Source organism: Trematomus bernacchii, unplaced genomic scaffold (assembly GCF_902827165.1).
Source record: "Trematomus bernacchii unplaced genomic scaffold, fTreBer1.1, whole genome shotgun sequence".
Taxonomy (NCBI): domain Eukaryota; kingdom Metazoa; phylum Chordata; class Actinopteri; order Perciformes; family Nototheniidae; genus Trematomus; species Trematomus bernacchii.
The window spans coordinates 221,672-238,870 of record NW_022987701.1 but is presented as its reverse complement, the minus strand read 5'-3'; the positions used below and the strand labels follow the sequence as shown (position 1 = coordinate 238,870).

Below are 17,199 nucleotides of genomic sequence, written 5' to 3'. Positions count from 1 at the left end.
TCCATACATTTCCTTTACTAGATGTTTCAATTGTGAGTTAATTCAGTTATTACCTTTTAACCAATTATTTGTAATTTGTTTAATAACTGCTATTCTTGTCATGAGAAATAAGTATCCGCTCTGGTGTTTTCTCAAGTAATAATGTTAGTGGGTTCTTGTTCAGAGAAATGCCAGAAGCCACACAAACACAACAAGACCAAGTAAGTCGTTTTTTTTATTATTGTTTTTATCTCTTATTAAAGTTACCCCCAATGTCCAGCCTGTTGCCTGAGAGTGTCTTTATTCTGTTTCGTTCCCTCATTTCAGAATGATGCCAAAACGTTTTAAATATTGTTTAAACGTCACATGATAAAATTGATGATAAAGGGATAATAACAATTAAATAGATCACATTTCTGTTGATCAGTGATCAACACACGTTCACTAAGCCGAAAAAACTATATCCGGCCACAGTGATCTGCTATTTTAAAGTAAATTCAACACATATCAACCCTAAATATAGCACGAGAAAGTGTTAACATATATATCGTTTTTTGTAAACATATGACAAATGTGCGAGGGTGATGACATCAGAGCATCGTCCTATGTAAAATAATTTCTTCAATATCATGTTATACCCACTCCGGTCTAGCAGGTGGCGGTATGCAGCTGTGATGATGCTTGACTAACAAGCTTCTCCCTGTCATGAACACACCATGGTGAGGGGCCGGGGAACAGGCAATCACAACTTTGACATATTAAAGTAGTCAGCGGTCAGTTTCAGACACCATGTTCCAAACTGTCCCCCTGTCCGAGTCTCAGACGCATTTCCCCGGTCAGCCGTACTCCGTGTCCGTCCTTAAAGTCGGCTACTGTCTCCCTCAGCCTGATGGGACGTTCAGGGCCGACGGGACTATCACCCTCATAACGGGACCCAAGACTGTTTTAGTGGACACCGGGGGTCCATGGGACCGGGACTTCTCCTGACCACACTGAAGGAGAAGGGTCTGGAACCGGGGGACATTGACGTGGTCGTGGGGACGCACGGACACTCCGACCACGTGGGAAACCTCAGCGTTTTCCCGGCAGCAGTGATGATAGTAGGCTATGACATCAGTGATGGAGACACGTACCGCCCCAACCAGCTAGCAGAGGGACAGGGGTACACTATTGATGAGCAGGTACGTTATTTAAGGTTATTATTAGTCTATTCTCACAAGAAACACTCGATATTAAAGTTGAAAGTAGTCTAAATGCAACGTGTTGTTGTTTTAACTCAGTTAAAATATACCAACACACATGAAAAAAGACAAACAACCTGTGGTTTATGAACATTCATCCAAACAAATGAGCGAGTTAGCTTGATGGCTAGTTTTCAATGGTAGTCTCATTTCTAGTTTTTGTCAGCAGTGGTGTAAGAAGTACTCAGATGTTTTACTTAGGATTAGATGTAAAAGTCCTGCATTCAAAATTGTGCTCAAGTAAAAGTACAAAAGTATTGGGATCAGAATATACTTCAAGTACAAAGGTAAAAGTACTTATTTTCCAGTATGGCCCCTATCAGATTATAAGTATTAATGCAGTGATTTCAATGATGTTTCTCTGGTAAAGAGGATGATTATTAAATGATGATACATGTCTGGGTAGCTTTATAATGATAAATAATGATTTATTGGTTGATATATATTCTATATTAAAAATCCATACCTGCAAAATAACTCAGTTAGTTACCAATAATGCAGCTGAATAAAAAAAATGCATGGTAAATGTAATAAAGTAAAAGTATAAAGTAGCATAACATGAAGATACTCAAGTGAAGTTCAAAATTGTACTTAAGTACATGTACTTAGTTACATTGCAACACTGGTTGTCAGGTATCTTAATAAAATACAATTCAAACAGTATGTACAACAGTCAAAAACGAGCTAAATGTTGGCAACAACAGTGAATTTGTGAATGTATGGTGTGAACTTGACTAAAATGTTAATGGATTTCTTTGACAAAGAGAGACCAACATGACAGAGGTTTTCAAAATAAGAGTTTCTATAAATACAAAAGAAGAGACTGCCTAAAACTAACATGACTTAGTCTGAAAATACCTGATAAAATGAACCATACAGTACACATCAAGGATATTCTGCTTATTATTTACACATATATGTTTTAAACAGAAATAGACATACACCTAAAACAATGTCAATAAAGTTATAACAGGTAAAACATATAGAATAATCTACTATGCACAGATATAAATATATATATAATACTATGATAAAGTGTTTAAACATATATATAAACAACAATGACATTTAAAGACAGTAATACAATGCAATGGAGCTGGAATAAATATGTGTTGATTCATGTAATAGGTGCTTTGATTTATATTTGAAAATGGATCAAATCAAAATAGAAGAAGAGTCAAACTGTGAGCTGTTGTCCTGTATGTTTTCCCTCCCTGACGGTGCCTCCTCTCTCCTCAGGTGTGTGTAGTTCCGAGTCCAGGCCACACGGAGCAGCACGTCAGCGTCCAGGTGACGGGAACCTCGGCAGGCACAGTGCTGGTTGCAGGGGACTTATTTGAGTGCTGCACAGACGAGGACAGTTGGCGGGACCTGAGCGTGAACACTGCAGTGCAGGAGGTCAGTCGGCAGAAGGCGCTACAGACCGCTGATGTCATCATACCCGGACATGGACTCCCTTTCAGAGTCCTCAGGAACTGAGGAGTCAACCCTGGTGCTCCACAGACCTTTATCACAGCAACATTTTGACTCGTGGAAGAAAAACAATATCCTTTTTTAAAGCAAAGGAGATAATTACCTCCCAACATTTTAAGTTACGTACTATTTGTCCGTTCCTGGAAAAATAATCAGCTTTTTTCCTTTTTATTACACATCAACAGCCTGTAAACTGTAAACATCTCTGTACATGTATAGATATCATCTCAGATATTGGTACAACATTGATTATTACATTGACAACAAATATATTTTACTATGAAAATATTTGACTATAAATATATTTATTGGTTGCCTGAAACTCGACTCTTTCTCCTTCATCAAAAGAGGGATAATACCAAATAAATAAATACATTTTACTACTGGCCTTCACTTCTACAGCATCATACACACTGCATTTCAGTGTTTCCCATACATTGATTTATTTGTGGCGGGCCGCAACAAAAACATTGTCCGCTAGCCATGAACTCGCATGTATTTTCTTATTTGAGGGGGGGGGGGTGGATGCGTGGGCCACCCGAATAGGTTAAGGGGCCTTTGGCTTTTCTTGCCGAAAGGCACAAGAATGGATTTTACCAAATTATGTTCCCAAATTATTTGGAGGTATTTTAGTTTATAGACATAAATTCGACAACAAACTAAGTCAATGTTAATACTAACATTGAATATGGATTAAAATGAATACTAAACCATGGTTTTTTCTTGAAATGTTGTGACATTTATGTCCAAAAAATGACACATCTAAGCTAACCTTTCCTAACACAAAAATGTACACATTGTTCTTAAACATTACTGATGAAGTGAAGAACAACAGTCTGCTTTGCCTCTAGGCTGCAGTGGCGGCGCCAGAGATGTTCTTTTGGGGGTGCTGTGGCGTCGCTTGACGTTTCATAGAGGGTGCTCAAACATTTAGGGTTTCCCATTAATGTACCGGGTGCTACAGTGGAATGTTCTACTGCAACACTCCCCACACGCACATACACATACGCAGTGTACCCGTGACTGACAATGAAGGCAAGCAAGATTTTTTTTTTTAATATTGAAATTAAATGCATCAATGTGGTGTACTTTGAGAGCAAAATTAAGAGCTCTATGGATACCTCTCAACACCCATATGAAACAGAACTGTAAACCGATTTTCTATTTCTTTATGCATATTTTAAAAATCACTCTCTCACACCCGTTTAAACTGTGTTCTTGTTTTACTGTCATATAGTATTTCATACCTGTTTTTCATTTATGCTCTTGTTTTTTTATACCTATAATGATCATATTAACGTGTGCCTCAGAAATACTTATTTACATAAATCCTGACCGAACAGTTTTGAGCCTATGAGATAACTTAGACTAAAGTGAACTATCTAAACACTGAGAGAGTCCTTTACCTCACCTGAGCTGAGGTTATCTGAGACTCTCAGTCTGACAGGAGAGAGTTCTCCCTCCACCTTGTTGTTGAAAAAGCTCCTTATATCCGTTAGCGTAGCTAGCTAGCACCAGATGCTAACCACAACGATCTCCAATACCGGTGCGCGCTCTCTCTCTCTCTCGCTCGCGCACGCACAGAAAATGACTCGTACCACACACACACAGAGCAGAGTTTGAATGAAACACACATCATTTTTCAAATTATGAATTTCACACACAAAAAAAAAAAAGACACATACATGTCTTGGGGGTGCTATGGCTATCCTAGGGGGTGCTTCAGCATTACGCTCTGACGTAATTGTTCATTTCTTTCACAATATTTCCTTTTTCTTGTATCTTTATTGATAACATATTAATCAATTAAGTTGAATGTAATCTAATCATATTAATTGAACACATATGCTGCCATAAGCACATTTAAGACACACACATACACGCACACACTTTGAACTGCGTGTGGTTGGAGGTGTGTTACCTGTCACGCTACTCTTGCCATCAACGTTAGAACGCATCACAATCATTGTATTGCCAAAAATAATGGGAACACCAGTTTGATTGAATACACTCATTTTGTATTACAGTAATAGTCAGAATATATTCTCAGCGTTTGACACAGTGAATAGACAAAGCTGAACACTTTCACTTATAACAACAATAATGATTCATTTTATTTATAGTATTTCTAGTTTTGTTGGTATACTCCATTCAATTTACATTTACAGGTTGAAATTATCACAAAAAAACACATTTATATACAACACACAACATTAATCTGGCTTTTAATATCTCAAATATTTCACAATATTTATCATACATTTTGCAACATTTTTTGTAATTTTTTGCAAATGTGCTTGTAGTATTGTAGTCTAGTAAATTAAATGAACCAATAATAATATAAGAATAACTAAAAGTGTATAATATAATTAAAAAAAACATGTGAAAAATAAATATCTAAATACAGGAAAAAAATTAATACAAAGAAATAATAATATTAAGAATAATAATAAATTACTTAAATGACGAGTAAATGAAATGAACCAATAATAATATAAGAATAACTAAATGTGTATAATATAATAAAAAAACAGGTCAAAAAGAAATATCTAAAAACACGAAAAAAAGTAATACAAAAAATATATAATATTAATAATAATACATGAATTTCTCAAATGAGTTAATAATATAAGAATAAATAAAAGTGTATAATATAATAAAAAAAACATCTGAAAAATAAATATCTAAATACAGGAAAAAAAGTAATACAAAAATATATATAATAATAATAATAATACATTAATGACTAAAATGAGTCTTGTAAATGAAATGAACCAATAATAATATAAGAATTAGTATATAATATAATACAAATACAAATAAAAAACTGGTGAATAAGAAATATATAAATACAGACAAAACATAACAATAGTAGTAATAGTAACAATAAAATAATGAATTACTAAGATGACCAAGAGCCCATTAACATGACCCCCCACATCCTTAACGGTTCAGACGTCTTGCATAACCTATTTTATGATTTATTTCTATGGCCTTGGCTTATTGGCCATATTTATATGGCTGTTATTAAATCAATAGACTTTTTCCAGTCCCATTGTTGTACTCTGTGTTTCCTGGACCTGCTGCAGGTTTCTTATCTTCCTCCTCAGGAGAGAGGAGTCTCTGCTGGAGAATTGATCCAGAGGAATCCCTCCTATTTTCCCTCTTCTCTGCACATTATGACAACAGCGTGTCTTAGTGTGTTTGAGGCTGTAGTCATGCCACGCGGGTGTAAAAATAACATCAGAGTGTTAGTGCCAGGCACAAACCGGGGCGTATTTATGTAACATCACCATAAACTCATAATTACCTCAGAGACATCGGCAATAAAGGCTCATAAAGTTCAACCGTCACTCTGTATATCACCTTTTGTTGGCTATCATTTAGGGAAACACCGCGTCTGATAAACCTCTGTAAAAGGAACTTTTCCAGAGATAAATGTAGAAGATACAACAGGAAGTAGATTTGTTGCTGTTCCTATCTGATGCATGAATTCTATATTACTAACGGACAGAATGGAGGCTCTGTGATTCAGATGGGTTGAGGTTAACTTAATAAAACAAGAATATTCATCTTTATTATTTAGATTAATGACCATAAGACCTTCGATAAGTTAATAAGCAACCATGAATTTAAGCCTGAACGTCAGAGTCTGTTGATTATAAACGTATTTACTCTTTTATTGTGGGAAAGGTTCCTTCAGGATCATGGAAATAGTTGTATGACGGAATAATCTCTGCTAGGGCTGTGCAATTAATCGTATTTTAATCGCAATTACGATTTTGGCCTGCCACAATTACGAAAAACAACATAATCGAAAAAAACGATTATTTAGCTTTGCTAGGTTGTGACAGTGCACTGCAACATATTTGATCAAATGTATTTGTATTTATCATATTTATATATGTTTAGTAGCTTGTTGAAGTGCGCTCCAAAATATTTGTTGATCTTGTTTATTGGTATTTATTATTTTGATATTATTTATTTAAATGTAGATATAAATGTATCATTTATTTAATTTATTTTTGTAGTGGTTTTTCAGTTGAATTATACGCTCAGGGAAATCAACAGTTAAAAAGATACTGTTCAAATTATTATTTGTATTTAAAAGTTCAATAAATGGATGTTTTCAAAGTCAATGAATAATCGTATTTAATAATCGTGATATCAATTATTGACCAAAATAATCGTGATTATGATTTTTGCCATAATCGCACAGCCCTAATCTCTGCTTTCTAGTGTTGCAGAGCTTTCAACTGCATGTCATGGTCTTCATCAGTGCAGTTGTCATGGTGGAGATGTTTTAGCTCATGAGTCACAACTTGACCAAAATATATATTAAGTACATGATGACAGGTGGGGGTAAAATGTTAAAATATGGCATTTTGTATCAGATGGAAATAAATGATTATTTTCATTATGTTAACAATTAGTCAAAATGTCAGAAAATAGTGAAAATTCATCCAGCTTTCTCAACATCCAAGGTGATATCTATACATTTCGTATCTTTTCTTATTACTCCAAACCCAAATATATTAAGTTTAAAGGGATTAAGTACAACAAAAAGCAGGAAATGTTCATATTAAGAACCTGAAAACAGCATTTTCTGCAATTTTTAGCATGAAAAACAAGTTTATTAGCAATTCCTTTTCTGTCAATTGACTAATCCGTTAGTTATTTACTTATTTTACAAATGTTTTCCATCTGTCTGCTCCTGTGAGCTGATTCTTGGTCCATGATCTTTGACGTCTTCATAGATGTGAGTGGTTTTGGGAACACCCGGGGGGGAAAAAACGGTCACAGCATCGACTGGGTAGAGCAGGGGTTCCCAACCTTTTTTCCCAAGAGCCCCCCCAAATGACTCCTGTTGGAAGTTGCGCCCCCCCCCTGAAGTATTTTGTTAAAGGAGGATGAAAGCGTAATCAAGGAGCACTATTGGAGTGACTTTGATGGTTATTGGACTCAGGATTAATTCATTTGGATTCCCGCTGTATGAAGAAATTAAAGGACGGCGCAAGTGGAAACAATTCACAAAGGGATTAAACTGTTTAAAACACATGCTCAAAGTAAGCCGGATTTTGCCAATGTGTTTATGTGGATACAAAAGTCGTAAATAATCTACAAAATGGAGGAGACCGATCTGATCGGAGCAACTGTGACAAATAATCTGAAACCGGCATGGGCAATGACTATGTTTTAAAAATGCGCTTATCCAGAAAAGCCTGGTTTGGACACTTTACGGGCAGAAGAAACATTTCTATTAAAGAAAGAATTATACATTTCTGTCTTGTTATGCCTATAATAGCTACTAACTTGAATTTGTATTCAAATTAATTCATCAATTATTTTTTATATGTTATTGTAATGTAGAGACAAGGCTTTTAGTGACAATCATGTATTGCGTTACAATTATATGTAAAAAAATAAATAAAAAATAAATAAAATAAAAAGTCTAAATATGATATTTGGCCTCAAATCATCTGAGGCCTGGCGCCCCCCCTGCGATCATTGGCACCCCCCCAAGGGGGTCGCGCCCCCCAGGTTGGGAACCACTGGGGTAGAGGACATGAGATTAAACCAAGGACAGAAACATAGATAAATATAGAACAGTGCTCCTGATCACTGTCACTCCACACTTATCAATGGGTGTGCTAATCACTATCAAAATGACTACACAGACTATGATCTATAATAACCTTCAATTCTACAGTAAAACGCCCAGCAAGCAATGGCCTCCGTGAGTCACTGAGACCTGGTGATGCTCACAATTCAGATAAATTCAACGCTCAAACTCCATAGCTGTGTGTGTGTGCGTGTGTGCGTGCATGCATTACATTTAGCTGACGCTTTTATCCAAAGCGACTGCCTGCGTGTGTCATCCCTGACAGATGTTGTTTAAAGTCCATGTCAGCACTCCCTACACCTACACATTTGAATGGTGCCATAATTCACTGATAAGGTAATCCGATAACACACACACACACACACACACACACACACACACACACACACACACACACACACACACACACACACACACACACACACACACACACACACACACACACACACACACACACACACACACACACACACCCTAAGTCCCAGGCAGGTTAACCCCTCCTAACCTCCCCGGTGTCCCAATATGACGTCCATGCAGCCTCAAAACATGTTACGTCTCTGCTTTTTTTATTATTTTTTGTCCCACACTCAGCCTAGGTGGCCCTTCTTCCAAAGGCACTTTGGCAAAGACACCCCCGGTGCCCATCGCCCAACACACACACACACACACACACACACACACACACACACACACACACACACACACACACACACACACACACACACACCACACACACACACACACACACACACACACACACACACACACATACTGAGCTTGTACACACTGAATGCTCCCTATAATCAGTGTTCTGATCAGTTCTCTGATATGTTAAGGTTAAAGGAAAATGATTGATTGTCGGCTGTTAGGAAGTACATGGAGTCACAGAAGAGGGGGGGGGGGGGGGCTCTGTCTCAGCTGGATCAGGATGACAGCATATCTGTTTGTCTTCCTCGTTTCTGTTATTTCTCCACTTGGTAATTTATAAACACACGCAAAAAATTATAATTAACAAGGAAAAATAACAGGAAAAACAGGCACTCGCTTGTTTAATTCTTTTGCGGTCTCGATTTCTTTAGTTATTATTTTTTGCGTGTGTTTATAAATTACCTCGAGGGCCGTACCAAATGGTCTCGCGGTCCGTATACGGCCCGGAGGCCGCAGGTTCCCCACCCCTGCATTAAACACAAGGAATAACTTAATTTGCAATCAGAAATGAATGTAGATTTTAAGATGATTTAAACATAACATTTAAAAAATATTAATTTACCTGTTTATTTTCTTTTACTTTTCACTGCATTTATCTGACAGCTCAAAATGCCAAACAATCAAATTAAATTATTTATCAGCAGAATAATCCATAATGAACATAATCATTATTTAATAGTTTAAAATGAGCTCCACCTATTCAACTACAAATGTGAAATACTAGTTTACATTATTTCACGAGTGACAATAGTTAGTCACAGAGAACATGTTTCTACTTTTAATTATTAAAGTACATTTTTTATTTTATACTTAAATATTTAAAGTACATTTTTGTAATGCAGTACTTCACCAGTGTGGTTTTAGTAATGTTAACACAGACTCTGCAGGACAATGGCTCAGTGTCTGGTGTGTCTTTATTAAAAGTGACTTGGCAGTAAATCAAGTGAACGTCATCAGAATAACGAGAGCTTCCTGACAAATATAAAAAATAATTATTAACAGAAGAACAAGTCAACTATAATGTTAAAACTCTCAGGTATTATTCAAGCTGCATCATAAACCTGCGGTGGCCTTCTTCATCAGACATTAAACCTTCAATAAATGATTCCCTCTCGGATCACAACCCAACACTATATGAACCATAAACATTTACAGAGGTGAAATGCAAAACGGAGTACACATTAATGCAGAAGTAATAATAATGAAGGAACAACATACAGTGTGTCAGAGTGAAACATTGACAGGTACATGGGGGGGAGGGGCTGGTTACAGTTCAGTTCCTAATAAAGGCAGTATAAATCATCTCATGAAAGCAGAGCTAGGTGTATATAAGATGTATATGAACATGTTGTCTGTTACATAAATGAAATTGGTTGGTTTTGAGGAGCTGTATTTTAATTTATCAGAAATGTTCCAATTAGAAAGAAATAAAATCTAAACCAAGTTACACCCTAAAAGTGTGATTTGGAAAATATCAGAAAAACCACTAATTGTATTATGTTGAAAATAGCTCACAGAAAAAGTCATATTAAATAACTAAATTAATTAAATAATAATAAAGAAATATACAAAACATTTCTGAAAGTATAGTATGTCTAAATGTTTTTTTTTCTTTTTTCGTACACCTCTTAAAAGTGTTATTTTGTGTGATATTTCACACACTAATTCTTGACACGACTTTGTCTTGGTGTCTGGTGTAATCGTCCATCAGTAGCAATACCAAGGTTATTTGGAAGAAATGTATTTAATTATCAGATTTTAGAAATTGTGAATCAATTATCTAAGAAGATCAGATTTTCGTTTCTAACATGAACTGTTTTGACTTTATCCCTAGTCTTAACAAACCCTAAATGTAGATACCATTAATCAAAAGGAGTTTTTGCAGCCCCAATGCTCCCTAAAAAAGTACTTGGATGTACGTTAATCTGTTATTTTCTATATTCTCTGCTTACTGTTATAAGGGTTGTGCTGTAGACCACAGCCTTGGCTTTTATGGCTCTCATGGAAACATGCACACACAAAAAACCACACCCATGGCATAAAGTCTGGTCATAAAGAGTAATAATCAGGCTTATCTCTTATAGCTCCGCCCTTTATACCCCCACCCTCCAAAACTCAAATATATTCAAACAACCCATTCCCAGTCTGTCACTTCTGAAGCCCAAAGCTGCACTTCGTGTGTCAAAGGAAAAGAGGTGAGATTTTTGCTCGGAGGATCAGTTGGGATTTTAGAAATTTTTACCTGTTTGAGCGCTCCCCACACCCGCAGACATCATGTGTACAGGAGCCTGTTCTAAGTTCATCGCCATCCCGCTCTATATCCTGGCTGCGGTGTCCATCATCTGCAACATCATGCTCTTCTTCCCTGACTTTGACACGACGTATGCATCCCAAGACCGGGAGGGGGAGGAGCGCATCACGGTGGAGGTCAAATACATGGCAGGCCTCATAGGAGGAGGAATCCTGGTGAGTACATTGATGTCAAAAATCCAAATGGTCCATAACAAAAATGACATGATTTGACTAATATTGTGTTTTTCGTTGGTTAAATTGGTCAAGTTTAGGCCACTAAAACTAAGGAAAGCCTCTGTGCTTACTTCAAGTACACTCACATCAAGCCAATGCTGTAGTTTCTATGACCTCAAGCAATTAAAGACATAGCCAAGGTCAAACAAACACAAAATTGACCACTTTCTTACATTTAAACAAAGAGCACAGAAATAAATAATACAATAGTTTTGGTAACAGACGGGATCTAAATGTGACATTTTTCTCATCACATTTTTACAGGCTTGATTCAATTAAAGGGGCACATTATCAGAACAAAACCCTGATCAAAGTCAAAGTCAAAGTCAAAGTCAGCTTTATTGTCAATAATTCTACATGTTGTACATCCAGAAATATCGAAATATCGTTTCCCGCAGTCCTACAGTGTGACATATATACATCAAACAAAAAACAAAAAGGGCCTAGATAAACATGGTATACATTAAACAAAACAAAGGGCCTAGATAACCGGGGTATACAGTTTAAAATGTCAATAATATAATTTAAGTGTTCAAAGTACAGTTTCAGTGCAGTAGCAGCGGAGATGGGCAGAAAAGTGAGCTAGGGGGTTAGAGTCCAGGACCATTTGGGGCAGGGGAGAAAGGTCGGAGGCAGGGTGGAGAGTTCAGGGGAGAGATGTCAGAGGGCGGAAGAGATGGAGGGAGGGGAGAAGATGATGTCATAGTGATGTCATCAGGGTTGTCTCATCCTGGACATGGAGAACATGTAACAGTGAGCCCTTGTTACAAACTGACACCAAAATAGGAAATGGATGCCGCATACCCCAAGATGGCGCGGACGCCACAAAATGTCCTAGCTTCCGGGTTTACCTCCTTGTTTCCCTGCTCTCCCGAAAGTGTTTCTGCTTTGACCGTTGACTTTCACTGTCATAATCTCACAGCATTTAAAATGACTTACCGGTTAGATTAAATATAAAAATCATAAAAGAATTGTAATTCATCTTTCCTGTCGACAATTTTACAAACAATTATTTTGTTCTATCGGGAAAATGCTTTTTGGCCTGCAGGGGACTTTATTACTGCAATACCGCAAGTGGCCACTATGAAAAAGTCGAAAGCCATGCTGAGCGGCGCGACTAATCCATTTGAGAGTTGTTTTGCATTGTGGGAATTGTAGGATCCCCTCTTTTTCCGAAATGGTCCACACTTTTGACTTAAAGTGAGTATATCTCAGCCTCTGCTGCTCTGATGTTGCAAATTCATTTTGTAATCTAAATCTGGCTTGGGACCTAACCTTATAGAAACAAAATACAAAATTGAGTGCCTCTTTAAAGTCAGTTCAGTGCTCCTATTTTTTCGCTTTTAATTTTTTTTATAGTTACTGTATATTTAGGTCTGTTGTCCAGATCTAATGCACAGTTTACTTAGGAAACATTTCTTTCCTTCACGATCTTCCTTCAGTAATAATGTTTCTGTCAATTAAATATGCCTTCTGTTCTATCAGGTCCTCGTTCCTGCCATCCACACTCACCTGACCAGCGCTAAAAACTGCTGTGCCAACCGCTGTGGGGTAAGTGTGTATTATGTGGACGCTGTTTGAAACGTTATCTTATCTGTTTGTACCTCTCATCGTGGATAAATTACTGTTACATAAACTGGAACATCCCAATCTTAAAAAGCAGTATTATGAAACTTTTCGGCATATATTTTCAGATAAAACCACAATTTGTTAACCATCTGTGCTAGAACTCTGTCCCCTGGTGTTCAGAAAACACAGCTTCTCCCCTCTTTCCCAGAAACTTGTCAAATGTGCATTTATTATGGTGTTAGGTTCAGAACGGAGACGGACTATCTATCTAAAGCAAGTCCCTGGAATTTGGTTTTTACAGTAGTGAAATAAATCCAAACCAGTGTCTTATATATTTATTCGGAAATGTCAAGTTCAGTTTATTTTTGTTGTTTCAACCTGAAAAAAATCCAATGCAAACATAACAATTGATCAGAGTTACATTACATTACATTACATTGCATTTAGCTGACGCTTTTATCCAAAGCGACTTACAATAAGTGCATTCGACCAACAAGATACAAACTAGAAGAAAACAGAATCATATAAGTACATCAGGTTTCATAGAGCTAAAACATTTCAAGGGCTACTCAACTGGCTTTAGATAAGCCAGTCCTTTATTAGTATATAAGTGCTTTGTTAGCAATTCTTTGTTAGTAATTCTATCGCGTCATTAATCGTCAGAGTCATTAATATTAAAATAGTGAAATACCATAGCAATGTTTTAATTAATATTATTAAGTTGTTGCCCTTAAAATGAATGAAAGCTCCAAATATAAATGTTTTATATTCCCAAAAACTGACATACACCTACCTTTTTTTAATATTGTTGTTTGAGTGTCAAGACTATTCCACAAGTTACCTCCTTTGACTGTTAGACATTTTTGTTTTTCATTGTTATTATCTTTTTTTTGCAACATGCAAGTAATGAATCATACCTGACTGAAAAAACTGGGGTCAACAATGTGAAATCATCTTCAGTGTCCACTTCCTGACTCCACTGTGTGCTCCATGCAGATGTTCCTGTCCATTGGTTTTGCAGCAGCTGGTGCGGTGGGGGCCATTTACAGTCTGAGTGTGGCTGCCCTGGGCCTGTCTAATGGGCCAACATGCCTTTGGAGCAATCTTCTAAGCCCCATTCCTCAATGGGGGACACCCTTCGCCAGCAGGTACAGGCAGTCTTTATGGCCATACATAATGTAGTTTAATGTACCATTTTCTTGTATTTACCTTTTCTAATTGTTATCCTCTTCAGTAACGGGAGCTACCTGGGCGATAAAGCAATGTGGGATTGGTGCATAGTTCCAAAGAATGTGGTTGAATTCAACGTGGGACTGTTCTCCACTCTGCTGGTGGCGGCCTGCTTCGAACTCGCCCTCTGTCTCATCCAGATGGTCAACGGACTCTTTGGATGTCTCTGTGGCACCTGCGGCGGCAAGGAAGTGAGAGCATAGCACACTACAGGGTTCAGCATGATAACTAGACTATAAGATCAATATATTTCTACTGGTTCTGAAAGACAAGGCCAAAACCTTCTCCCAGCCTGGTCTGTATTTGAACGCATCTACTAAGAACTTGGTGTCTTAGTAGATGCGTTCAAATACAAATGAAAAATAGAGCACATATAATACATATTTATTTAAGTAGCTTAGCTTTTGGTTTCTCTAACAGACTTTCAGTTGTGCTGCGTTGTTTTTTTATTTGTTCATATTATAAAAATTGTCAGACTAATGGACTGATGGCCACAAAACACCTCCAATGTGACCAGACTTTAAAGGTCCTTACACACCAAACTGACACCAAAGAACACGTCCCGACAGAACGTCGCCTCACGTCTCCTGCGTCTTGGTCATGTTTCACACTGGAACACACCGCAAAGACTTCAGCAGACGGCCAAGTAGCACGTGCGAACTGCGCATGCGTGAGTGGCAATAACTCTCCTTACCAGCAGGCGGCGGTAGTGTGTATTTGTCATTCAAAAGAGGCAACAACCGGAAGACAGACCGAGACCGAGACCAAGAGAAGAAGAACAGACTGCGTGATATAAACAAACAACAAATAGCGTGTGCGTTCCATTTTCACTCTACAGCGAGAAGCTCATGGGGCTTTCCCGAACCTGTGTCGAGAGCTGGAGTTAAATGAAATCTCAGATTTGCCTTCTTAATAGTTTGTTTGGGTCCCTCACTTCCGTTTCGCTTCTCATGCACTGATTCGCTAAGCTGAACAGCCAATCAGAGTGATTTCTTTGGCCGACAGCCTCCCGATTCAACATGTCGAATCGGCGGCGGAAGGTGTCGGCACGGCCGAAAAGACACGACGGTGTAGGGCTGTGCGATTATGGCAAAAATCCTAATCACGATTATTTTGGTCAATAATTGATATCACGATTATTAAAAACGATTATCCATTTACTTTGAAAACATCCATTTATTGAAACAAAAATGTGAACAGTATGTTTTTAACAGTTGATTACCCTGAACTTTAAGTATAATTCAACTGAAAAACCAAAAAAAAAATATATAAAAAAAAAAAATAATTACATTTTTTATTTTTTTTAATAAAAATAATAATCCTTTTATTTCGATTACGTTGTTTTCGTAATCGTTGCAAGCCAAAATCGTAATCGAGATTAAAATACGATTAATTGCACAGCCCTACGACGGTGCATTACACACCAAGACACACCAATCTGAGTAGGGCGACACGACACTCATCGACGGCCCGACATCTATCGACATCTATCGACGCCGAAAATCGGCTTGGTGTGTAAGGACCTTAAGGCATGCCAAAACGTTTTTAAAATACACTGACATTTTTTTAACGACTCTAATGAAGTGTATTTTGTGAATACATTACACATATTGTATTCAGTTAGTTGAAAGCAATAATATTAGGTTGAACCTAATATTTTTGATTTAAACAGAATATTATTGCTTTCAACTAACCTAATACAATTTTGTGTAATCTGTGGACAAAATACATTTAAGTAAAGTCAACGTCTTCTCGTGGTTGTGATTTGGCACAATATTTCTTTATTTTACAAGACCTAACTTAGACAAGACGTTCTGAAAATCCCAAAACACAACGCTGTTTCAAAATGTGGTTTGTATTTATAAATTCTGTTTAATTTATAACCCCAATTATTATCGCTCTCCACCATTCCTCTTTCAGATATAATACAATTAGATTATCCCCTTACTTTAGCGTCTGACTGTATATTAATGCTTTTTTTGAAACTCCAGATGTCTAAACTAACCCTGTCTTTCTGCCTTCTCTCCACAGTAAGCTCAACCACGACACACCATGACCTCTTGAAGAATAAATGACAGGGATCATCATCACATTCATCAACTCAATTCATCACCACTATCATAACCTACTGTATCATGGGGGGGTTTGAGATAGGGGTTGAATGTCTCTATAAACACAGTCCTATCTGTCCAAATCCTCATTATTCTTATTACTAATTCTTCAAAAGGAATGACTGGGATGATCAATAAATATTTCTTCTGTACCTATTTTATTTTTCTCATATTATACTGATTGTAGATGGAAAAACTGATGTGTGCTATATTTGTATCTGTACAATTGTACGTTTTAAAATATTTTGTAATAAAGCTTTGAACATAAGATAAAAAGGAGGTACTTCAGGTTTTCTAGTAAGCTAAACCTATAGATTAACTGTGTCTTGTTGTGTTTGCATTTGATTATCACTTTACAATGAAACAAATTAATATTTTATCAAATATTTTCCATTGTTACAGATTAACTTTAAATGTCCTAAAATAAAAAAGATTTTACTTACTTTGACACTCATATTAAAACATGTTTACTATTGATATACACACTTGGAAAAACGACTGTATCTAAAGTGATATATATTGCTAAGTCTCCTTATAGTTTGAGTACTGCTTCCGAAACAAACAGGAGTTCAGTATTATTCATTCAGATATGAGCTTGGCGATAAGAAACGTAGCCTATTGTTGCAGGCATTGATTAGTCTCATGTATTTGCTCCTTGAACATGGGACGTACTTTTTACTGTTTGTTGACACCACCCGTTATAATAACTACACGGTGTTTCGTAAGAATCAATTAACAC

At 36.9% G+C, this 17,199-nt stretch overlaps 2 protein-coding genes across 2 annotated transcripts; both read left to right on the top strand.

Moving 5' to 3' along the window:
• The first annotated feature begins 644 nt into the window (after nucleotides 1–644).
• On the top strand, nucleotides 645–3,073 carry mblac1 (metallo-beta-lactamase domain containing 1). Its single transcript, XM_034139672.1, is given in 3 exon segments — nucleotides 645–958; nucleotides 961–1,160; nucleotides 2,460–3,073. Coding segments are annotated over 3 exon segments (630 nt in total). The 5' UTR covers nucleotides 645–768; the 3' UTR covers nucleotides 2,700–3,073.
• Nucleotides 3,074–11,176: 8,103 nt separating this feature from the next.
• On the top strand, nucleotides 11,177–16,867 carry zgc:172079 (uncharacterized protein LOC563398 homolog). Its single transcript, XM_034139664.1, has 5 exons — nucleotides 11,177–11,490; nucleotides 13,036–13,101; nucleotides 14,116–14,267; nucleotides 14,354–14,540; nucleotides 16,381–16,867. Exons 1-5 carry the CDS (start codon nucleotides 11,299–11,301, stop codon nucleotides 16,381–16,383), a joined length of 600 nt encoding a protein of 199 aa, XP_033995555.1. The 5' UTR covers nucleotides 11,177–11,298; the 3' UTR covers nucleotides 16,384–16,867.
• The last annotated feature ends 332 nt before the right edge of the window (nucleotides 16,868–17,199 follow it).

What these genes read in the sequence shown, in the direction of transcription:
- zgc:172079 (XM_034139664.1), top strand. Translation starts at nt 11,299, where the DNA reads ATGTGTACAGGAGCCTGTTCTAAGTTCATCGCCATCCCGCTCTATATC. An exon ending in GCTGTGCCAACCGCTGTGGG is followed by an intron (nt 13,102 to 14,115) that starts GTAAGTGTGTAT and finishes TGCTCCATGCAG; the next exon opens with ATGTTCCTGTCCATTGGTTT. An exon ending in GGGACACCCTTCGCCAGCAG is followed by an intron (nt 14,268 to 14,353) that starts GTACAGGCAGTC and finishes TATCCTCTTCAG; the next exon opens with TAACGGGAGCTACCTGGGCG.